The following is a 25818-nucleotide window of genomic DNA, read 5'->3' as shown; positions in this document are numbered from 1 at the left end:
ACCAGAAATATTCCTAGAAATGCAAATTCTGCAGCAGAAGAGACCCTACCTGACACAGAACTTCAGCAATGATCAACTAATTCTTCTAAGTTCTTAATATATCTTGAGCTACTTCTGCTCTTCTTTATCATTCTGAACTGATTTCCAATGATTATATCATTTTATTTAATAATATATCAGAATGTTCTGAAAGAATAATACTTTTAAATAAAGCAATCACTCCTAAATTCACAGTAATTTCATAATGACAAATAGTCACTAATGTATATCATTTCAATTGCTATGTAAACATTAAAAATGCTCATCTTAATTTTTTATGTGTATCAATCCAATTGAAAGGTAGATTTAGCATTAACAAAATAGTTTCTAAGTTCCCTAAATCTACAGTTTCATCAAAATCTCTCCACATTTTCTTTTGCAACATTTTTTTTAACAAATTGGAATTTTGTTGTTAAAATTTTTATCATATTCCCTTGACCCATTTCCTGTCAATTGGAAATTAGATCTAGAGGTTTTATGAAATTTAGAAATAATACTATACTATTATGCCTTTAATAGGACTTGGACCAGGAAATCCTTTTAAAACCCAAGTCCTATGAAAACAGTGAATGAGTTCATGCCAGTTGTTAATGGATAAAGCTTGATACTTATGGCAGCTAGATGACAGACCAAATGGGAGATCATTACATCTTTGGGGGCTTACAATAGGATTTCATAATTGGGGTTTTTAGCAAAACTTCTCCCTCTCTTCTTCTTTGTTTACCATGTAACCTCTTCTCCACACACATACAGCTTCCACCTGATTTCAGACTAATGGAGTGCTCAATTTTGAATGCCAAACCTGTAAATATAAGCTAAATAAACTTTTTATCCCCCTAAGTTTCTCCTCTCAGTTGTTTTGTTCAGATAACTAAAGAGTAATAAAAACATAGATCCAGGAATTGGGATTTATTTATCCATTTACAAGCAAAAATTAATCCTTCTCTGAGACAAATTTGTGCTGTACAAAGGCATTGTTACCACAAGATCATTCACCATGTACAACAGCATCTCCCTGTTTCTACAATTTAATACTGAAGTTTGAATGCATTTTAAGAACTATTTATTCACTTCATGATCCTTAGCTTGGGACAATCAAATGCAGAAGAATGCTTTGGGGGGTTTTGTTATAGATAAGGACTCTGTGCACAGACTCAAGATGGCGTGAGTGAGAAAGGGTAAGCTTAACAGCTCAGATCTCTTCCAATCTTTAGCTTTCAAAAGGACCTGTTCTCACAACTGTTCCTGACCAGTCGAGAATTAAAAAGCTGTGATCGTGATGGTCTATTATCCTAATACCTACGAGGAAAAATAAGAATCTCCAGCAGGTCAATAAATGGCAGAAAAGACTCCAAAACCGTAGCCATTAACTTTCCATCTGGGATGGGAAGGCAGACAGATTTAAAAAGAATCAGAAAAGCACATCTGATGAGTCAGGCACTCTAATGAAAAAAATAGTCTTAACTTACAAAAAAAGGAAGCACTAAAATCCAGGATGGTATAGTCTAAACATGCAAGTCTGCAGTGTATAGAGTTTACAGTCTGCTGTGATCTAAATTGTCGGAACATTCTTAGGGCAGAGTGGAAATCTTATGTTTTAAGAGGTTTTTTAGATTGAAATCAAAAGCAAATCAATACATTGAGTTTTTCATAAAGTATATGTTGTACCCACAAAAATGAGTGGCTCTAAATGAGCACAGCAAGTTTGAGAGACAGCTGTAGATTCCTTTTGATTCTGTTAAGTACAATGCTTACCTGCGTAGATGGCACACCAGCTAGTTGCGTAGTGGAGTCTCATACCATACAGATTCTTGATGTAATTTGTGAGGAATGTTGAGTAATTGTTTTACTTTATTTTTTTTTACATTTGATAAAACAATATTGAATTACCTTAACTATTCCGAATTTCTAGGAGAAATAAACATTTCTGAATGTTGAGGAATTTATTAGTTATGTCAGAACCCAAACAGAATAATAGCAGAAGATGACCTGCTATCTACTGTCAAAATAAAGTTAAATAACACATATTTAATGGCAGAATAGGAAGTGGAAGCAAGAAATGGTTTCAGAAATGGGTGTGTATGTGTTTAGTGATTTACATGAAAACTAACCGTATTTCTCCCATGTTTCCTTCATCATAGCATCTACCTGATCAGCATGTGAGAACCATACACTAGCCATTGTTTAAGTACGCTTCCATTTATGATATGTACCTTTTTAGACTCATGACTAGGATAATTTCTCCATTCAACACTGCCTCTAACAAGATAGTTAATATCTTGATGACTTATCTATCCCCTAAATTGTACAGCGTTTTGCTGGGTGTGATGTTAGAAGAATTCTTGTTGGGCCTACAGATGTTTATCCCATTTAAAAAAAAAGCAGCATGCTGGACACTGGGGAGTTAAGTTCCAGTCTACCCAGATGAGCATCTCCATATTAGTGAGCCTTCGAAATACCTTCTGGAGAAAGGAAATTATCAAGCCATCTCACCTGTCACACTGAGTCCTTTTGGATAAGGTAGCATGTTTTCAGCTTTAGAAAACTCTAGAAGTTACAGAAACTAGTCCCACTCCTAGAGCTGAAGTCTCTCATAGAGAACTCTTGGGTAACTTGAAGAAGATTGTAGGATCACAATTTTAATCACCAGAATGACCATTTAAGAAATAAACTTCAGAAATTTGCAAAACCGAAAATGATATTCTTATACTAATTTTTTTAGAAATAAAGCATGCATGAATCAATATTGTTCCAGTATTATGAAATTAAAGGATAACAACAAAATCAAAATTTTTGTCATCCATCCAGATGCATTATGTTTTCCTTGTGCATCTGAAATTTTGTTTTCAAGTTGGTATTGATCAAACATGAAGAAAGTCACTGGAATTTAAGCTCATCAACTTGTAAAAGCAAGCAGAAATAGAAATTAAGACTTTGACAGAAGAACCCTGAAGTAATTATAAAATGTGGGCAGTTGTCTATATTCTGAATGGTTGGAGGACACTAATTATCAAAGATTTGGCAGTCTACCACTCCTAATTGCATTAAATTAACAAATTGACATTTCTGAAAATGATAGTGATTACAACGGAATAGAACCATGACACAGCCTCCCCCAGGATAGCTGTTCTGGTGGCTTTCTGTTCAGCACTGGAAACATGTCACTCTTGCTATTGCAGTGAGAACCACTTCCACAGTGAACTCTATATTTATGTAATGTTTTAAAGTAAATTTTGCATCACCTGCCTTCTGATGTCAAAATTGATAAGGATAATGCCCACTGACTTAGAAACAAGAATTTATCCCCCATTTTCAAGAGGCATGAGACTGTGAGCAAAATGTTACTTAGAAGTAACTCCAGTGCAGGCGATCTAGATTATTTTTTCCTGTGATTGTAAATGAAAATAGATGAAGTATACCTAGCATAATGGTTTACATGCTTATGTAAGCTTCAAAAGCAATAAGATATCTTTCCCACAGAGTAGTAAAACACATTGGTGTAATTTTATTTCCAACTGAAAACTATAGAATGAACTTTATTTATCATGAACTTGTAGGTAATTTCTGTGTGGTTCTTCAGCAATCCACAGATGCTGCCTGTGAAATACTTGACAAAGTTTTGTTGAATAAATGAAAATATGATCTTCCGTCCCTCAGATTTCATACACGACGGAGAGGTTATTTCTCTCAAAGGTTTAATAGAATATTAAGATTCTCTGGTGAGGAGCAGTCATTGGAAGAGAAAAACACAAAAGATCACTTTAATAATATTATAATAAATATTATAATAAATCAATATTATAATAAATTGTTCAAAATGGCATTTTAAAAAATGTAAGTATCAAATGGGTGGTAAAATGTTGTTAATATCAGGAGCCAGTTACTTATTCAATATATTTAGATTTATAATAAAATGAGTAATTTAGTTAGTGAGAACTAAGTCTAAAAATCCAAGATTCTTGACTTATAAAATTAAATTTTGGGAATTATGCTTACAAAAGATTTTTATAGTTAGCCAGTTATTTATAGGGCATAAAATGCCAATTGAAATTGAGATTGTTTTAGCATTTCAATTAAAACTGAAAAGAGGTTTTTTTTTCCCCAATAAGGATACAATTGGGTTATATGTTCATATACTTTTAATTGTAGGTATAAATTTTTTACAGCATTAGGTTTCTCCAAATAGGTCCTTATAACTGGTGGTTTGGATAGAGGACTTTCCTGTCAACAGAATAGTTATGTAGAAACGTGTAGACTTAAGTGCCAGTCAGCTAAACCCTTGTACAAGGTCTATAAAATAGAATATAGTGTGCTCTGGAACACTGAACCACATGAGAGGGAAATACAAATTTCCCCCATATATAGAATAATCGTATAAGGAAGTTCTGTTCAGTTACAACTGAGAAATAAAGTTTATTTGCCTTTGTTAGAAAAGATAAATTTTTTAAACTGCATTTTGTCCTATGTGTGGGAAAAAAAAAGTATTTTACTGAGAAAGCTACCACTGGGGTGTAGGTTTGTTTTGTCTGAACGTGACTCTGCATACTTGGGTCCCTTTTAACTACCCCACTTTTGTTTCATTGACTTTCTAGGTCTGGACAAAGTGCCCAAGGATCTTCCGCATGACACAACACTGCTGGACCTGCAAAATAACAAGATAACTGAGATCAAGGATGGGGACTTTAAAAACCTGAGGCACCTTCATGTAAGAACAGTTCTTATTTTTACGTCCTAAGACATGATTCAAAATGTTTTTCAAAAATAAAGACTAAGCATGGTAAGAAGCACTCTTAGCTATACACTAGTGTACAAGTGTTTGTTAAAATCTTTTTAATGATGGTGGGAGATCCAAACGTCCTATTTGTTGATCACTCCAGCATCATCCACTTATTTACATATTTGTTTAATATTAGCTTCAAAAGTATTTTGTATCTTTATTTATTTATTTATTTTATTGTCTCTCATGTTTTCATCTTAACTATTTGTTAATTCAATAAGGGAGCAGAAGACAAAATGAGTTGATATCGATAACATTTATTTTATTTTCTTTAAATCATTTTAAAGAAGTATGTATGACTTTATAAAGTCTCAAAGATTGATACCAAGAGAAAATGGATAAGCATTCACATTTTATTTATTAATTATAATTATGTTTTCAGTTGCATATTGATACACATACGTTTTTCTTACTTGGTATTGCATGCTCTGTGTGCTGCACCCTTAGCTGTGTTATGTTGTTACCCTTGCTTACCTGTGCTCTGTTATAATGTCCCAGCTACCAGTCACAAAGTCATGAGAAAAGAGGTGGCATTCTCTAAGCGTCTTGTAGAGGAGACTTTGCAAGATGCAAAACATGTTAAGAAGAGCATCCCGGGAAACAAAATCAGGGATGAAAGTCTGTAGGCATCTGTTCTGTAGGCAAGGCTAGAGAACTGCTCTGAGTGTAGAAGCATTCTCTCGGAAGGGCCACCTTGGGGAAGGGGACTTGTACTCACTTGCTTCATTAACAAGATGACAGAATGTTTCTCTTGACTGGGAATTTCAAGGAAGCAGATTTTTGTTCAATGTTGAAATGCAATGTTTAAGACTTATTTATTTCTGAAAGGCAGTTACAGAGAGAGAGAGAGATTTCATCTCTGCTTCACCCTCCAGATAGCCACAATATCTGCGTCTGGACCAGGAGAAAGACAAGAGCCAGGAGCTGCATTGGGGTCTTGCACTGCGGTGGGAGGAGATCACACATTTGGGCCTTGCGTTGTCATTCCCACACACAAATGGGATACTGGTGTTACACGTGACATCTTTACCTGATAGACTGAAATAACGCAATTCAAATATTTAGAATTTTCTTTAAGGATTTATTTCTTTTTGTTGGAAAGGCAGATATATAGAGAGAAGAAGGGACAAGGAAAAAGCTCTTCTATCTGCTGGGTCACTTCCCAAGTGGCCCCAGAGATCAGAACTGAGTAGATCCGAAGCCAGGAGATAGCAGCTTTTGCCAGGTCTTTCACGTGGGTGCAGGGTCCCAAGGCTTTGGGCTCTCCTCTACTGCTTTCCCAGGCTACAAGCTGGGAGCTGGAAACGAAGTGGAGGAGCCAGGGAACAAACTAGCACCCATGTGGGATACTGGGGTACACAAGGCAAAGATTTAGCCAGCAGGCTATCGCACCAGGCCCAAAATTTAGAATTTCTTTGAAAGAGTTATTCATTTATTGCAAAGTCAGATATACAGAGAGGAGGAGAGACAGAGAGAAATCTTCTGCCCAATGATTCACTCCCCAAGGGGCCTTAATGACCCCAACTGAGCCAATCCGAAGCCTAGAGCCTAGAGCCTCTTCCAGGTCTTTCACACAGGTGCAGAGTCCCAAGGCTTTGAGCCATACTCAACTGCTTTCCCAGGCCACAAGCAGGGAGCTGGATGGGAAGCAGTGTCTCTGGGATTAGAACCAGAGCCCATATGGGATCCCGGCATATTCAATGTGAGGACTTTTAGCCACTAGGCTACCGCACTGGGCCCCCAAATTTAGGATTTTTGTAAGAGTGGTGATGTGTTTTTGCCCTGTGACAACTTTTTTTTTAATTTATTCATCTTTTGCTCAAAAGGCAGATATACAGACAGAAGATAGAAAGAGAGAGAGATCTTTGATCCCCTGGTACCCTCCCCAGTGGCTTCAACCATTAGATCTGAGCCTCTCTGAAGCCAGGAGCCAAGAGCTTCTTCTTGGTCTCCCGCATAGATGCAAAGGCTTCAACACTTGAGCCTTGTTCCAGTGTTTTCCCAGGAAATAAGCAAGGAGCTGGTTTGGAAGTGAGCAGCATGGACTAGAACCATCAGCCATGTGGGATTCCAGTGCTGTAGGAATGGGTTTAACATGCTGAGCCAGGACAGGAGCCCAGCAAAGATTATATTTTCATATATTTTTAGCATTTCTTTTAGACACTGAATTCATAGCTGTGTACTAAATGTATAGTGATATTTTGAAGGGAAGCCATGTCACACTAATCACACAGATAACTGAATCAGGTAAATTATACAGGGATACTGGTGCCCTATGCTATGTCTCATTAAAAAATATATTGTAGGGCCCAGTGTGCAGTAGCCTAGCAGCTAAGGTCCTTGCTTTGAATTGCCAGGATCCCATATGGGTGCTGGTTCTAATCCCAGCAGCCCCGCTTCCCATCCAGCTCCCTGCTTGTGGCCTGGGAAAGCAGTCGAGGGCGGCCCAAAAACTTGGGACCCTGCACCCGAGTGGGAGACCTGGGAGAGGCTCCTGCCTCCTGGCTTCAGATTGGCTCAGCCCCGGGTGTTGAGGCCACTTGGGGAGTGGATCATCGGATGGAAGACCTTCCTCTCTGTCTCTCTGTCTCTGTATATCTGACTTTCCAATAAAAATAAATACATCTATTAAAAATAGTACATTATGAGACAGACATGTTTACATTTTAGAAGTGTTGCTACAAAATAAGCTCATTTAATTTCATTTCCGTAAAATTTTTCAGGTACTTACCTATGTGGAGAAATAATGTAATATGAAATAGAATAAACAGATCATAATATATTATAGTTAATATGATCAAGATGAGATTCAATTATAAGCTTTCTGCCAGTCAAAATGAGAAGAATATACATTTATTCATTTAGAGAAAAAAACTCACCAGCATTTTTTTTTGAGAAAGTATTTTCTTTGTATCAAATATTTAGAACAACAGTGCATAATCAAGCACTGCGTCCTGACGTGCTCAACTATGTAAGTACAGTATAAGTTATGAGTGGCAAGGGCACAAGAAGGGCAAGTTGATGCAGCGTAGTCAAAAACGTGGAATGAAAGGTCAGAGGAGAATCTTGAAAAGCAGAGAGCAAGGAGAGGTCTTGCAGATAAGAAGATACCAAAGGGAGGAATATAGGCAGCAGATGCAAGAAAGCAAGTTGGCTGGAGTAAATAATATACAGGTTCCACTGCCGAGCAAGCCCGAAGCCTTGGCCCTGAGCCTTGGAACCCTGGCGAGATGGATGGATGGCAGGTCCAAACCCCTCTTCACCAGCTCTGGGCCTCCATCACAAAGGTTTACTGGGAATGAGCTGTGGCCAAAGTGATAGCTTTCTCAATGAGTGTTTATCATTAGAATAAATCGAGACTTGATATAAAATGATTATCATTTACTTTAGGAACCTAAAGTGTTTAAAACCTTTTCATTATTTGCATAAATTTATCTTGAATCTCCTGATTTGAAGGACAGAGGATTCGTTTACTCTAATCTGAACTTCCTATATAGTTAAGTACAAACGAAGAAAGAGGCATCAATTTTTGTAACATTCTCATTAAATATGGCGTTCTTGATAATGTGTTCTTTCTTTTCCCAAGTAGTCTTCTAAGCATGTTTTTAAGATAACCATCATGTTAATGAGAAGAAGAGAATTTATTAGAGGCTAGAGCCCCTCCGAGGATTCTGAACAGCTATTTTTTTCCTCCTACTCTTTCATTCATGATCATTTTTGTCCATGTGATTATGCAAATTAACATCATCATTGTACCAGGGAAAGGCACCTATGAATGAGAAGGCACAAGAGAAATTAAAAGCAAGACTAAAAATAGAAAGGATTTAGCAAAGATCATTGCTTTGCTCTCTGGTAGTTGTATCCATTTGCAACTCTGTGGCTCATGTGTCAACCATTGTGCATGGTAGAGTGTTACACTTACCTAGGTGTAGTAGAAAAAACATACTTGTTCTAGACGATAATGAAAAATACAGTGGAGTGATGGTAAAAGCCATTTCTTTCAACTGAAACTTAATACATGTATTAAGGATATTTTATTAATATTTCTAAATTTATAAAATGTCAGACTGAATAATAGTAAATGTTTATTTAGGGATTATTATACACTAGGCGCTATTCTTAGTGCCTAATGGATATTAACATATTTAATCTTCATAGCTATTCTTACGACATAAACACACTTGATACTCCTCTTTTATGCAAGAGAAAATACATTCATAGAGAGGGTCAGGTTGCTTTCTCATAAACACACAGAAATGAGAGCCAGGTCTTGAATTTAAAGACTCAGGGGCAGCCTAACCTGAGAGAGCATGTTACTAATTGTATACATATGCGCATGCACACACACATATATATACACACACACATTAAAAAAAAGCAAAGCCTTTGGAATTAATCCACAGAATAAGTCCCATATAATTGGCTTTGGAGAAACGTGAACATCACATTAAAAAGTCAGATTTTATTTTCCATTTCATGATTAATATATTTAAATATATTAAGACTTCAAAATTGTCCTCCGTGGACTGAAGTCATAGCCTCTTATGAATGTTAATGAGCATTAAGTGTTTCCTCACTAGACATTCACCATTTTGTATGTCCTGAAGCAGTGCAAATTGCCTCAATCTTTGCTCCTCTGACTCTGTTACTTATAATATGAGGTTTAAATTCATCAAACAGTGTGAGTCACATGAGGAGGTTCATGGATTAATCATAGTCATTACTGTCTGAAAATACTCCTGCATTTGTGAGACTGGAAATTACATCTGTCCTTTCATTGTAGTTCCCTTTTTTGCTCCACAGAATCCTCCTATATGCAGAAACATACATCTAAAGACAAATTTCTTAGGCTTTTTTCAATATGTCTAAGTGCCTTTATATTTCTCTTTCTTTTTCTCACTGTCCCTGTGTCTTTTGAATTATTTTTTCAACAAATAAATTAAGGATAAGGTATTTTTTCACTTTCTATAGACACTGATCCTTGTCAACAACAAAATTAGCAAAATCAGCCCTGCAGCATTTAAACCTTTGATGAAACTGGAGCGACTTTATTTGTCCAAGAACAAGCTGCAGGAATTGCCAGAAAATATGCCCAACTCTCTTCAAGAGCTGCGTATCCACGAGAATGAGATCACTAAACTACGAAAATCTGCGTTAATTCCATTGAACAAGACAATTGTCATAGGTATGGATATTCTTTTCAAATTTAACTTAATTTAATTTTTCTTATTTTAATGATCCAGTTGCATTGGTTCCGGTATCCCTACCTTCTTTCCAAATTCCCTCCCCCATTGATTTTCCCTGTATTAGTATATACAATAGTGTAGTCTTCATATATTGCTATAACATTAAGACCATGAATCAAGGTTCTCCTTAAGAGAATTCAAAGACCCTTGAGAAGGTAAATCAATTAAGTCTCCATACACTAAGCCAATATGTAGTACAGTAGCAGGCTTGGGAACTTTGGGATTTTGTATTTGTACCATATGATAATACTTCTCTTCCTTGTTTCTGAAAATCTGAAAATACGGAGGAAGCATTAGGGCTGAAGGACATGCAGCACAGACTCAGATTGCCTTCAGTAACTTGGTATTATTATTATTATTATTATTATTATTATTATTATTATTATTTTGCTGGTGTTGCCTTTGTGTAAATTATTGCTCATTTTGCTGGTTCTAAGAAGGAACATTTTATCCCTATTTTGTCATTCTTTTGAGGAATACAGTGTATGTTTTCCCCCTCTCTCCCACCCTCTCTTTTTATCACCCTCTCTTTTCAGAATCCTTGCTGACACACATGCTATTCTGATCTTTAATACCCTAACATTTTCACCGAAAGCCTTGTATTTCTTGGATTTGTACAGAACTGGGCACCAACCCCCTGAAGAACTCAGGAATTGAAAGCGGAGCCTTCAAAGACATGATCAAGCTCTCCTACCTACGTATTGCTGATACCAACATAACTACTATTCCTCAAGGTAATAGAAAATTATTCACAATACTCAATAATCGAGATGTAGGAATGCACATTTGGCATAAAGTTAAGTCACTATGTTGGAACCCCCATGTACCACATTGGAGTATGTGGGCTGGAGTTTCAACCTTGCTCCCAGTTCCAGGTCCCTTCTAATACACACCCTGGAAGCAGCAGGTGATACTTTTAGCAACTGAGTTCCTGTCACGTATGAGGAGGACTGATGAAGTTTCCAGTTCATGGCTGTATCCTGGTTTTCCCCTAGCTGCTGTAGACATTTGGGAAATGAACCAGCAGTTTGGAGATTTCTCTACTCTCTCATACTCTCTTTCTCTCTGCCTTCAAAATAATAAATAAGTAAATATTTTAAAAAATAAATTCAAAGGCTTTGGCCTTTTTAAAAAAGCCAAGGAATTTTTAATTATTGTATAAGTGATCAGTCTTATTTCTGCTAAATTGTTTGTCCCTGATATTGTTCCCAGTGGGAAGATATGATCACCAGATGATCCAGGATCACTGTGGAGATAAATATACTCCTTATAAATTCCAACTGAACCTCCAAACACTGTGTATTCATAGATCATGTAGTTTGCTTGTCACAAAGTGTAGTTATTTTAAATAGATATCTCAATACCACAGATACAGATATTCATGCAATATATCCAAAATTGAACCAATATTTACTTTGATTTTTCTAGTATCATAGATAACTCTTCTATTTAGGACAACTCACAGCTTAATATCCAAATAGAGAGATCCACTATTTTGCTTAATAGGAGTGACAATTTTTTTTGTGAAGTACAGATTTTTGAAGTCAGTTGGCTCAAGTTCAGTTCACTACTAATTGACCTAAAGAACTTGAACAAGTTATTCAACATCTATTCCTCAATTTGTTTATCTCCGAATTGGGAATGAATTTAATATCCATTCTTCACTTAGTTATTTTAGAATTGAATAAATTACTGAAAGAACATCAAGCATGTGGATGAGCAGGAGATTATAATTAGCTTCTATTTTAGTAAAATGTTTTAATATTCACTGACATTAGACAATGTGCCAAGTATTGAGAATAGGCCAGTAGATAGTATGTTATATCTGCTTTTAGGAACTTTCCATCCAGAGTAACCAGACAAATAAGCAACCATCATCCCGCAACCATAAGGTGCAAGATCATCATGCCAATTGCTTTCCACTAAAGGCACATGGACCAGTCTTTGTGATTCAAAAAGGGCATCAAACTACAAATCATAAATTCTTCTAATTTGCACATTTGCCCTATGCCAAACTTTTCAGGTCTACCAATTCCTTCTACACAATCCAATTTTCTGTTAACACTGTCCCTTCCAATTTCAAAACCTTGTTCATGAACTAGGCACAAAATGTAGATACATGCCTCTAGTAATAATGGCTAATTCTTTCGTGTGCTTCCACATTCATTCTAATTTCTGAGAGTTCATATTCCAATGGAATGTTTTCTTACTAATCTTTGCTATCTCTATTGTCCTTTTACACTTAGGTAGGCACATCATCACCCATTGACGATAATTTCATCAATATGTAGATATAAATCAGTAGACTGTGATATAGAGGTTATAAAATCATTGCCTCAGATTAGACCAATTTCACGAGAGGTCTAATTCAGAAATTTAGTTATTCTGTGACTTTAAAATCATTATTAACCCTTTTAAAACATCAGTTTAATGTATAAATAGAAAATTTAATTATATATACATATATGCATATATATGCATATACATAACACACATATATACCCATATGGATATATATGTGTGTGTGTATGTATATATTTTATATATTCTAAGATTTTTGTAAGGAATGGATACAAGTGAGATAAAAGGAACATAGGTAGTATTTAGTCAAGTGACCTTCATTATGATTTATCTTTTATGAAGTGTCAAGCGAGAAGAGAGCATGATCATTTTATGTTTTATGGTTTGCTTTGGGATAGGAGTTCTAGTTTCCGGTTTCTGTGAACCGTCTTAGGGAAGACTTGTGATTTCCGTGAATGGCTTAGTGCCACAGAGACTGTCTTGAGAACAGACTCTTAAGGCATTCTACACACAAGACAGGCAGGCAAAAGCTGACGCCCGTAGGAGAAGGTGTTATTTCTAGAGTAAGGAGTTCCCATGTTGGACATTGTTAAGGAGAGGCAGCAGCAGCCAGAGAAGGCTGGAGACGAACCAGCGCCAGGCATCTGAGGACTAGTTGTGGAAATGACGCTGCATGGTGGCTGGAGGGGCCAGCGCCCGGGGCTGCACTGACCATAAAATAATTGGCCACATGCTCTGCTCACCTTCTGTCTCTGGGCACATGATGATTCATTGGAGAATTTCTTGGCTGGGATGGTGATTAATCAAGAGACAAAAGACCCCCAAGTGAATTCAGTTGGTAAGAAATATAGTTCCCCAAATGAGTAAGATCTCCTATTAAGGGAGCCCAGGACTAAAATCAAGCCACTCTGCTGCCATCCCACCATCTCCTGCCAGGACATGCTGCCAGGCCTTGGCTTGGTCTTTTGTTTCTAGCAGCCCTTCCATTCAGAGCCTCTCTTTCTCTTACTTAAATGAAATTACTACTGCTCTCATCGTTGTGTCTGGTCTTATAAACTGTCATTGACAACAGGACACAGACTCGGGCTCACCCCCACCAACTGTGATCTCATTGGCTGCAGTGAAGAACATGTAATTTTAACTTACTTTTGACATCAGGAGCATATTAAACTGCCTAGATAAAAAAGGAACAATCCATAACATTTGTAAATTTAGTTTCTGTGTTTCTTAGGTCTTACATGGAAGTAATGACCAATATTTCATACATATAAGAATTATCAGAATCAAGTTAGGGACGACATCAACTTAAATGTTCAGTGTTTAAAAAACATATAATAATTACAAGTTTCTTTCCTTAAAAAATTCCCCACAAAACATGGATAACTAATATTCCTTAAGAAACATAGATAGGTAATGTTTTTTTTCAATCGAATGTGGACTAAGCTACAAAATAAATAGACACTTACAAAAGTAAATAAATTCTAATGAAAATTTGTAACCAAATTTGACTTAGAGTTTTTCTAGTTCTATTACCTTTATAGACAACTAACCAAGATGTTCTGTCCATCAGATGTTAGTTAAAAATGTAATTGATTGGCCGTCTTCTTTATAGTTGCTATTTATTTAAGTGGAGACAGATGTTATTAAAAAGCTATATAAAAGCATGATGCATCCTTATGTGGCCGCACGAAATGAAAATAAAGCATTTCAACTTAAATTTACAATACTAAGGTTTTGAAAATGCAACCATTCAAAAAGTACTACCCAGAAGCTTAGTGGGTACTTTGCATTTAAGGTTATTTTTCAAGATGGTCTACATATGGCAGATTCCTCAGCTATTGACTCTGCACTTTTGTTGCATAAAAGAAACAGTCACGATGTAACATATCTAAATGAGCTGTAGCCTTTTCTATATAACCTGTTGGAAGACCTTTGTGGAGTAAGGATAACGCTTGCAGAGTGTATCAGTGTTAATCACTAATGCTGTCTCAGTTTATAACTAACATCTGCATATAGGTAAATCTCCTGATTACAGTTCAAATGCTCATTTCCCCGTTAATGGTTCATATCCTATATCAGTGGCCACTAAAAGGGGAATCCCAAAAGGACAAATATCATGTTTTCTCTGAGAAGACAACCTCCATGCAAAACACAAAATATATAGCCTTGTAGGTAAACAAATGTATTCTGATAGAGGAACTGTATAACGGAGACTAGCCTGCCGGGAAATGAAGATAAGTTGCAGTGTGTGTCTTCACTCCCAAGAAAAAGAGGCATCCTAATGAAACAGTGAAATATACCTTGGCAGTACAATACTAGATATTCTTCCTTTGCCTAATCTACAATGCCATAATACACTTAAGTGTATTATAGCAGATTGCTAAATTTGTTACAAAAGGACTATACTACTGTGATAATATCGGGGGGGGGGGGAATGGCAGGAAGGGAAAATGGGGAGGGAGGATGAGAGGGGAAGTGGAGAGAGGAATCCTTATACTTACAAAAACTGTATTATGGAAAATGATAATAATGAATAAAAAGAAATAAAGATTAGAGAAACAGAAAGAAAAAAAAGTAGAAGAGAATCATCAGATTGAAGGTTGAACCTCAGTTCTGTAATTGCCAGGACAAATGTTTGCTACCTACCAGAATAATTTATATTTTTCTTAGAGCATATCTAGGATAAAACTAGGGAGGACTTGCAATGCTTCAAAAGCACGTATCATTACAAAAAGAAACAAAGGGGAAAGAAAAAGGTGAGAAGGAAAACCAACTCTTTGAAACTACCCATCTTAGAAAATTGATTCTCAGTAAGTTACTCCACTTTTTGTACATGTAATGATTATCTACTCTATTAATTTCTTCTATTTCCTTCTTCCAGGTCTGCCCAAAACCCTTACTGAACTACATCTTGATGGAAATAAAATCACCAAAGTTGGTGCATCTGACCTGAAAGGACTGATTAATTTGGCTAAGTAATGATGTATTTTCCCAACATCCTAAGAATAGCTAGGTAGATTAGCACCTGTATGCTCAGAGTAAGAAAAAGGATTCCTTTTTGACACATAGCACTTTGTTCTTATTTGTAATACTATCAGACCCCCGTGCGTCTGATTACCATCCTTTAATGAAGGGAAATAGTAAGATACTTGCAATAGCCACCAAGATCAGTTTCATGTGTTTTGAACACAGTATTATTTGTATAGTTTATATATGAGGTTTTCTTATTTCAAAAATGTTTAATGAATATGTTCATTGAACATATGCTAGTTTTATTAGTGATAAAAAATTAAGTGAATTCTGTCTGGAATTTGCAAATGCATCAAAATGAAAGATAGCAGGACATACTGAACTTCTGACATATTCCTATCAAATACTTGTGAAGAGATCCCCTAACCCTTTATTCTCTGAAGAGTTTAAGATAAAATGACTCTTACACCTAACGTTAGTAAATAAAATAAAATGTTTCTTTCTTTAACTCTTAAAAAATAACTGTTAACTGTCGATTCTGCTTTCTAACTTAATTGCAATCTCTGTTTTTTACAATCTGGTTAAATATTAAGAAAAGCAAGCACTTACAAACTTTTTCAGTTGTCTTCAAAAAATATTCTGTTCTTCATTCACATATTTGGAAGAATGTTCCCATAGAAAAATACAATATTATGCCAAATTGACTCACTTATCTTTTTTCCGTGATAGATAAACAGACACAAAGTATATCTTCATACCGATTTCTAGAAAGGCTGGCACCAGAAAAATTCTGAGATGGTTACAGAGCCACTGAGGAGCAAGCTAGATAAAAACGTTAAGTCTTCTCAACTTTACAGCAGGCAGGTTTATAGAATTTTTAGAATATTGTAACTTTCATTTCCAATGAATAAATGTTAAGATATACAGTTGCTCTGTTTCTGAAGTGATAACACTACTTTTTAAAAAAATTTTCTCTCAAATGAGTTAGCTCTATTTATAACACATAGGAATCAGTTTGGCAGCTATTTATGGAACATGTCTAGTTCTGTGTTAATAGCACATTTACCACAGAACAATCACTGTTCCAGTGAGAAGCATTCCAGTATGCAGACTTTTAAAACACACTCTGGTTTAGAGGTTTAACTTAATGGTTAAGATCCGACATTGGAAAACCTAGACTCAATTTCAAACTCCAGCTGCTGACACCAACTCCCTGCTAATGCGCACTCCGAGGGACAACAGTGATAGTTCAGAATTGGGCTCCTGCTACCCACATGTGCAGGTTGGCTTGTGTTTCCAGCTCTCAGCTCCAGTCTGTTAATTCCCGGCCACTGTGGGTATTTGGGTGAGTCAGTAGAGTGTAGAATCACTGAAAGCTTGTTCTCAATCTCTCCTTTCTCTGTTTCACAGTTGGTCTCTTTCTCCCTCTTTTTTTACCACCTCTCAAATACATAAGCAAATAAAAAATTTAAGACCCCATCTATCCAAGGTTTTTAGAGGTTGAGCACATGATGCTGTAGAGATACAGTCATGTTCTGTCAGAGGAGTGCCAATTAAGTTTGGGCTGAAATCTTGAGAACAAATGGCTTTGTTGAGGCTTAAAGTGATTAGAAATAGTGTTCTAACCAGGAGGAATAACATAAATCCAAACAAAATCATCTTTCCCTGTCAGCTAGATTAATGTCACAGCATCTGTTGGAAAGGCATCCACATGTGATGTGCTCATTGAATTCTGCTTTCTGTTACAGACTGGGTCTGAGCTTCAACAGCATCTCTGTTGTGGACAATGGTACTCTGGCCAATGTCCCTCATCTGCGGGAACTTCACTTGGACAACAACAAACTTATCAGAGTACCTGGTGGTCTGGCAGATCATAAATACCTCCAGGTAATACAAAGCCACTGCTAACTCTGAAGAATAACCGAAGAGTAACCCTTCCCTCCTAACATGCTAAGAGTCAGGAAGCTCTGCCTAGAATTAGTGCTTGCAGAATGTCTCAGCTAGCGCTGCCATATCTCCCCCCCCAAAAGAATAAATTGTTATGTTAAATAACACACATTTATTTTGCCAAGTGTAGAAGTAGGGGAGTCGGAGATCAGGGTGGAGTCATGATTAAGTTCTGGAAGATACCATTTACACCTTTAAAACTGCCAACTTCTTGATTTACCCTCACATGGCAGAAGAAGCAAGCAAGATTTCAGGCTTCTTACTATAAGGGCCTGAATTGGCTCTGCTTGGGCTCCGCACTTGTGTCAAAAGACCTCATCTCCAAATGCCATCATGTTGGAAGAAGATTTTAACCTAGATGTGTGCGACAGAGAAAACCCTTCAGACCATTCTACAGAGAGACAATTTTAATGTTTCCACATAAGCATTCTTTCTTATCTTATAAAACTGAAGGCTTAAACTATTATTTTTAGGCTAATACTATTACTTTGAATGTATCAATAATAGTATTAATAATAAATATTAAATTATGAAATATTATTAATACTTATAATTTATTATATTCTGCCAATGTGTAACATGTCTTGTGAAAGAGTAGTTTCAGCTCAGAGATCAGTGAAGTAAACAAGTATTAACCAGGCAAGATGATGCGGTCTATGATGCACTGTTTTAACGTCAACAAACTGCCATTCAAGAGGAATGATCTGCTCAGTGTGATCAAATTAATTTTATATTAAACTCAAATTAAGGTTTTTAGAACAGAAAGATGTGATTGAGTGCTTCAGAGTACTGGTAGTATTTTACAGTTTATAAGTCTGAAAAAGGAAGACATGTTGCTAAACCATGATACTGTTTTCACGGATAATAATACAAGACTCTACCTTGTAACTTTAAGGAAGCAAAACAAAACATCATTCAAATGGTTCAATTTTTTAAATTTTAGATTTATTTATTTCAAAGCCAGTTACACACACATCCAGAGAGAGATAAGGAGGGAAGGAGAGAGAAAGGATGGGAGAAAAGAGACAGAGTGAGACAGATAAAGGGAGGAGAGAGAAGAACAGAGGAAAGGAGAGAAAAAGCAGAGGAGAAGGGAGGAAAGGGAAGAAAGAACAAGGTCTTACATTGTTTGTTAACTTCCCAGAGGGTCACAACAGCCAGAGCTGGGGCAGCATTAAGGCAAGAGGCAGGAGCTTCCTATGGACCTCACATGTGCATGCCAGGTACCAAGCACTTGGCCCATCTTCCACTGCTTTTCCCAGGCGATCAGTGAAGAGTTAGATGGGAAATGGAGGAAGCAAGAATCTAACTAGCATCCAAATGGGATGTTGTCACTGTAGGTGTTGGCTTTTCCCACTATCCCACAATATTCAAAAACTTTAATCATATAATTATGCAAAAAATTTTACATATAAATCTGATCTAATTTTCAGTGAACAATTATATTTAAGACATGTCTGTTTTAAAAGTTTAAACAGATACTTAGTTCTTTGATAGTGACACATAAATTCTATCCTCATACTTTTTCGTAGGTAAAATCATTTATATAGTTTTTTAAAGATACATTTATTTTTATTTGAAAGGCAGATTTTATGGGTGGGTGCAGATGTCGAAGGACTTGAAACATTTCAGGTTTTTTTAATTTTTTTATTCATTTTATTATTATTCTTATTATTTTATAGTACAGTTTCATATTCCCTTATCCGCTCCCCAGTTCCCTCCCCCAAAGTTCCTCTATATCATTACTAACATATAGTTCTTCATACTCAGTCTTATGTCCATCATTGCGGGCCTGGACAATGGCAGAGAGTCCAGAATCCTATTGTCAAGAAATAGTAAACAGTTTCATTGTAAGTCCATCTTTGTCTGGAAGCAGAAATGCATACCACACTACATCCTCACATCTAAATGTTAGTCTCCATTTCACAGCTACTGTACATCCCCTTAAATGAAAAGTCATGTTTCAAAATCAACAATAGAAAGAAAAGAGGAAATTTACAATGCCATGAAGTTAAATGACATGTTACTAGATATGATAGTCTCGATTACACAACTACTGTACATCCCCTTAAATGAAAAGTCGTGATACAAAATCAACAAATAGAAATTTACAATGCCTGAAGTTAAATGACATGTTACTAGATATGACAGTCTCCATTACACAGCTACTATACATCCCCTTAAATGAAAAGCCACAAAACAAAATCAACAACAGGGAGAAAAAAGAAATTAACAACACCAAGAAGTTAAATAACATGCTATTAAATGACTAATGTGTAGCTGAAGAAATGAAAATCAAGAACCTTCTTGAAGAAAATGATGCTACCGTATGATATACAAGTCATTGAATGATTTAATCAGAAGGAAGTGTTTTGAAGAGATGAAACTAACAGAGAATAACAAAACCCATGTGATACAGTTTCCGCTAATCTTGTTGAAGTGTGTCTCCTCCAGACAATAAGCAGATGGGTTTTGTTTTATAATCCAGTCTACTACTCTATGATGTTTGATTAAGCTTAAGCCATTTACATTCAGAGTTTAATATACATGGGTGTGACGTTGGTCCTGTCATTTTAGGAATGGGTTGTTCATTGGTTTAGTCTTCTGTTGTCATTTTACTGGGATGTTCTTCCCATTTGTCTTTGGTTTTGGTAGGTGCTATTCCTCTTCTCTGTCAAGAGAACATCTTGAAGTATCATTTGTAGGGCAGGTTTGGAAGAGGCAAATTCTTTTAGCTTTTCTTTACTGTGGAAGAATTTTATTTCATTTTCAAAGACAAAAGAAAGCATTGCTGGATATGTTATCCTGGGCCGACATTTTTTTTCTTTTAGAATCTGGAATATGTCCCTCCATTCTCTTCTTGCCTGTATAGTTTCCTGTGAGAGATCTCCTGTGAGCTTAATTGGCATTCCTTTATATGTCAATTGATTTTTTTCACATGCACATTTAAGGATCTTTTCCTTATGTTCAATTGAAGAGAGCTTGATGATCATATGTTGTGGTGAAGATCGCTTTTGGTCAAGCCTGTTGGGAGTTCTGTGCCCTTCCTGGATGTTGTTTCCCAATTCTTCCTCTAGATTAGGGAAATTTTCCTTTATTATTTCATTAAATACATTTGCAAACTCAGCTTCTCTTTCTGCACCTTCTGGGACTCCCATAACTCTTATATTTGGCCTCTTATTAGTGTCTTTCAGTTCTTGAACACTTTTTTTGGCCTGATCCAGCTCTGCTTCCAGCTTTTTGTTTGCTTTCCCCTGGTGACAGGAAATACCTTCCGATTCTGAGATTCTTTCTTCTGCTTGCTTCATTCTATTTTGGAGACTCTCCACTGTACTGTTAATTTGCTCTACTGTGTTCTTAATTTCTGATATACCAGCCTTGATTTGCTTTATTGCTTCCTTAAATTCTTTGAACTCTTGCATAAGCTTCTCATTGTTGATCAGAATCTTCAAAATGAGTCTTAAGGATTCTGTGTGCCCCATTTTCTCGATGTCTTCCTCAGTTAACTCTGAGATTGGCATAGGATTTTGCTCCCTTGCAGGAGAGTTTTCGGCAATATTCATTGTGCCTTTGTCTCTTCTTTTGCTCTTGATCATTGTACTTCTGTTTAGCAGAGTCTTCTCCTTTTGGCAGGTTTCTAAGCTGTGTCACCCACAGGTCTACAATGTGATTTTACTTATTGCAGTTGGTACACAACTTTTCTTGCAGCCACTTGTGCCACAACCTCCAGCAAGTTCCAGGTCTGGGTTCTTATGTCAGATTTCCACCATGGTCTCCACAGCCCCAGCTCTTGGCTCACCACTCACCACCTCCTGTGATACCGTGGTGAGGCTGCACTGTTGTGTCTGCAACCTTTCTCCCGCTTCTGGTTGGAGCAGGTCCCAGGATTAGAGAGACACCAGGTGTCCTATATAATTAGGTTGTTGGTGGCGCTGATCTTGCTGGAATCTGTTGGACATTAGATCTGGGTGCCACACGGACCTATTTTGACCCGTACGATGTCACAGTCAGTATTATTTTCCTGCGGGACCAGTGCAATCTCGGACCTCAGCAAGTTCTCACGAGATCAGCACATGCGCAGTTCACTGTTGTCCCCTGCAGTCCCAAAGCTATTGCACAGTGCCCAAAATGGCACCTGCTGTACAACCACTAAGGTTCTTGATTTGCTGGCTGTCAGATCCGAGGGCTATCCCAGACCTGCCCTGAGTGGAACCCGTAGAATGCCACGTCATTGCAGTTCACCCAGACAGAAATGAGTTCACTCCCAGCTCAGCGCATGCTCAGTCCTCTCCCTCGCTCTTTCCTTCTTACGCAAAATGGCGCCCAATTCAGCTCTAGGGGGCTGACTGGACGGTGAAATCCACTCTGTTCTCGCACTGCCCGTCTGAGATCTGCTGCTCTGTCTCTGCTCCTGGTCAAATCAAACGGACCAGCAGAATGGACATTTCTTTGTCTGGGTTCACCACCCAAGCTCCCAGTGAAAGTCCCTTCCCACCTGGTTGCTGGTGGAGTTCCGGCTGCTGTGGAGGTCAGATCGCCGTGCTGGAATATCAGACACTGCAACACCACACCGTTGTGTCCACTGCTTTCCTGTGTCTGTCAGTCTCCAGGCACCCCTCTGCTGTTGTTCTGTCCTCTCCTATTTCCTGAAATATGTCCTCTCTGCTTCATCCTGGTTAAATGTTTTTCCGTCTGTATAAACGTGTCCTTACCCTATTCCGCCATCTTGATTCTCTTCAGGTTTTTTTAAAGATTTATTTTATTTTTATTGGAAAGTCACATATACAGAGAGGAGGAGAGACAGAGAGGAAGATCTTCCATCTGTTGATATACTCTCCTAGTGGCTGCAACAGAGCTGAGCCAATCGAAAGCCAGGAGGCAGGAGCCTCTCCCACGTCTCCCACGTGGGGGTGCATGGTCCCAAGCTTTTGGGCCATCCTTGACTGCTTTCCCAGACCATAAACAGGAAGCCGGATGAGAAGCAGGACTACCAGGATTAGAGCCAGTGCCCATATGGGATGCTGGCACATGCAAAGCGAAGACTTTAGCCTCCTAATCTACCATGTTGGGCTCAATTTGAACCATTTCTGCTGCCATAGGCAGAGAGCAGAGTCAAAAGTGAAGCATCTGGGACTCAAACTGGCACCCATATGGAATGCCAGCACTGTAGATGGAGGATTATTCTGTTTAGCCACCAATGTGGTCAATATACAAAGTTTTAAATTTGGTAGTGTAGCACTAAACTATCCTGGAGTTCTTAATGGGGTCGTTTCTTTCCTTAGAACAGTATAAACACATGTAAATAAAAATATCAGGTGCTTAGTTATCAACATAATTTTCATTCTTCGTACTCCCTTACTCTTACACTTTTTATCATCAAACACCAGTAGCTCAACATTCAAACATACCTAGAATCCACTTCCTTTGCTCAGTCCAGTCCTACCACCTTACCCAAATCTTGCTGTTATTTTGTTCTCTGTAATTAAAGCTACCCAGATTACTGTTCTTGAGTTCCCCTTTGCTCTCCGAAAATCTGTTCTTTTCATATGGTTATTTATTTCCTAGAGTCTCCATTTGGAAAAGAAAATTATACCTTGTTGGTCTCTGCATCTCAGTGGCTTCTGATCTCTTACAGAATCCCAAGCATCTAAAATGTGGGACAGAGATTTACTGTGATGGGGAAGACTAGAGAAGGGAATAGCACATCTGAAAAAGGAGGAAGAAATAGTTCGATTACAGAAGTGCCAAATACACAAAACAAAGAATGAAAATACAGCAAAACAAATTACGTACTTGAAGGACAACATAATTGGGAAAAAATGACCATTCCCCATGATTTTTCTCTGACAGGTTATCTACCTTCACAATAACAGTATATCTTCAGTTGGAAGGTATGACTTCTGCCCACCTCGGTACGACATCAAAAAGGCTTCCTACACAGGTGTGAGTCTTTTCAGCAACCCTGTGCAGCGCTGGGATATCTCGCGAGATGCCTTCAGATGTGTCTACATGCGCTCTGCCATTCAGTTTGGAAACTACAAGTAACTCCCAAGAACACCCTCCTTTTTTATAACCCATCAAAATCCTGTTAATGTCATTGCTAAAATAAAATAAAGAATAAAAGCTAGATGCTGGAAACCTAACCATAATGTGGATATTTTTCCCACATGACTCCTGTATAAAGTCAAATATGCAGTTCAAATAATTGCCTTCAATAAAATTTTGCCTGCCACATTGAGAAGCATTTTGAAGCTTTCTGTTATATTAACTGAACCACCACACTCTCATTTCACCAATTGCAAACCTTTTAGTAAATATATACATATCAGTAATTTGGTGAAGCTTTTCTTTTTGAAAATTCAGACTGAATCACATAGAAAGGGTATTGTTCTTTTGTAATTAATTAGGTGAGTTAGCTTTGGTGACATGAAGTCAAATGCTAAATGCTGCATATGCATTAACCCTCCCCTGTGACTTTTAAAGCCTTACTTGAATGTGTGAATTCCGTAGAGGTTATAAATGCTTTGCTAATGTCAAAGATTTTGAAAAAATAATTAAGAATACATTACAATTACTATAAAATAAAGTTTAGACATAAACATTCAGTAAGCTCAGCTTTCTGATGAGATTTGAAAAAAAGCAGCCATATTTTCTACTCTTATTTGACATTGGAGTATGACAACTTACACTATCCATATTTATGTTTAAGTAGTGCACAAATTATATCATTTCTGTTTGGTCTACGTAACCAATATTCCAAATAAGCCAATTTAAAAAATATCATGCATATAATTAGATTATTGTCTGAGCATTTTCCAGTAGAAACGTTAAAGTGCTTTTGCCCTTAATTAACTGTTAACTTTAGATTTTTTCCCCAGAGAATTTAGAAACAGTCATCAAAATAGACAAACAAGCCTGGGGAATGAGCTGAGTTCATTAGAATAAATATTTATCAAATGGTACATTTGTGCTTGCAACATTTAATATGTAAACATGTGGAGATAGTTTATTTTATGCAGTTGGACTTTTTTAATGGTTTCAAGTTAAAAAAAAAAACTCAACCGTTTTAAACTAGAAAGGGAATAAAAAACAGTCCTCCTTTTGAACTTTTGGTTACAGTTGGAAGAGTTTTAGCTGAGTTTCTCTGCAGTTCTTTTAGCATTACCTTCCTTAATGGCCCCTGCTAATCAAACTGAAAGGGAAGGTGATAGAATAATGAATGATGCCATCTTTGACTTTAACTCATTGGGGTCTAACTTCCAATTCTGCAAATATTTCGGACAACATATATTTATTTCAGTAATTCAACTTAAGTTGTACTGGGTGTCCTATATATATAGGGATATAGGTCATAATGTGTTTGATGATAACAGTACAATAGAGGAAATGGTCATTGAAATATATCCAAATATATTTTATGATAAAAATATTTGTAAGTGATAGCATTGGCCTAGAGAGGAGGATCAGAGTGAGTGCCAAAGGACACGAGATATTCCTTGAGAGGGCAGCAGTCACGTTAGGTTTTAACAGATATCTCTGAATTCCACAGGAAGAATTGATAGAGAAAGGTTGTTAGAGACCAAAGATAACATCAGACCAAGAGATTATCCTGGGAAACTTATTTTTAAATCTGTTTATTTATTGCTTGTTTATTTGAAAGAGGGGCAGAGAAGGATGGGAATAGTCACACATACACACACACCCACTTACAGAGATAGAACTCTCACAAACTGTTCACTCCTGAAATGACCACAAGCTGTACATTTGAACCAGGCTGAAGCCAGAAAACTCTCTCTGGGCCTCACACACAGATAGAAGCGGCCCTAACACTTGAGTCATCTTACACTGCTTTCCCAGGCACATCAGCAGGAAGCAATAAAGGCTTAAATGAACACTCTGCCATTGTATGCTGGAATCCCAAGCAGTGTTCTAACTCACTGTGTCAAACGGTGGCCTCTGAGATCGATAGGCTGGCATGAAGGAGGATTTTAACTTACTGTTTTTCTGAAGCAAATGTGGCTAGTATTTACATTTGCTACCTCAGAGTTAAAGACAACAACAGGGAAATTGCATCCTTTGCAGAACTGTTAAATATGATTTTTCCATATGTTCAACAAGAGGGAGTGAAGCTGTTTTCTCATCCCCTGAAATAGAATTTTCACATTTTTGTTATTTTATAATGACAAGCGGTGATTTTCACCGGAACACAATTGAATGTCCAAGACCCACGTCCATCATTGGATGCTATTTCCTGTTTATTTTTTCCTGAAATGGATTTTGATTGACTCATCCTTACGTTTGCTGCAGCTTTGATGATGCAGCTTTTATATTTTAGTCTTGAATGATGCAAATTTCACATTAGAGGTGAAATTATGCACCTATATGCTGTAGTCTTTCTCATCAAGAGGGAAATCAATGATCTTGCTACTGCATGGGCAAACAGGGTGAGGGATAAGTGGAGATAGAAAGATGGAAAAGCTATTTTGGACTATCATTTGCAAGATAGACATTCCAACACAGCTTCCTAACAGTAGACAT

The 25818-nt window shown here is 37.1% G+C and overlaps 1 protein-coding gene across 2 annotated transcripts in view; it reads left to right on the top strand.

The window, feature by feature from the left end:
- DCN (decorin) overlaps window positions 1-23521 on the top strand; it is a 34965-nt gene extending 11444 nt beyond the window's left edge. For both annotated transcript variants that reach the window (XM_012926330.2, XM_012926329.2), the window contains exons 3-8: window positions 4632-4744; window positions 9788-10001; window positions 10683-10796; window positions 15245-15338; window positions 17082-17220; window positions 23131-23521. In XM_012926330.2, coding sequence (XP_012781784.2) covers window positions 4632-4744; window positions 9788-10001; window positions 10683-10796; window positions 15245-15338; window positions 17082-17220; window positions 23131-23325 — 869 coding nt within the window. In that variant the 3' untranslated portion in view covers window positions 23326-23521. The remainder of the gene's footprint in view (window positions 1-4631; window positions 4745-9787; window positions 10002-10682; window positions 10797-15244; window positions 15339-17081; window positions 17221-23130) is intronic.
- The last annotated feature ends 2297 nt before the right edge of the window (window positions 23522-25818 follow it).

The sequence above is a fragment of the Ochotona princeps genome, chromosome 15 (genome assembly GCF_030435755.1).
Source record: "Ochotona princeps isolate mOchPri1 chromosome 15, mOchPri1.hap1, whole genome shotgun sequence".
NCBI lineage: Eukaryota > Metazoa > Chordata > Mammalia > Lagomorpha > Ochotonidae > Ochotona > Ochotona princeps.
This window is presented reverse-complemented; position numbering and strand designations above follow the sequence as displayed.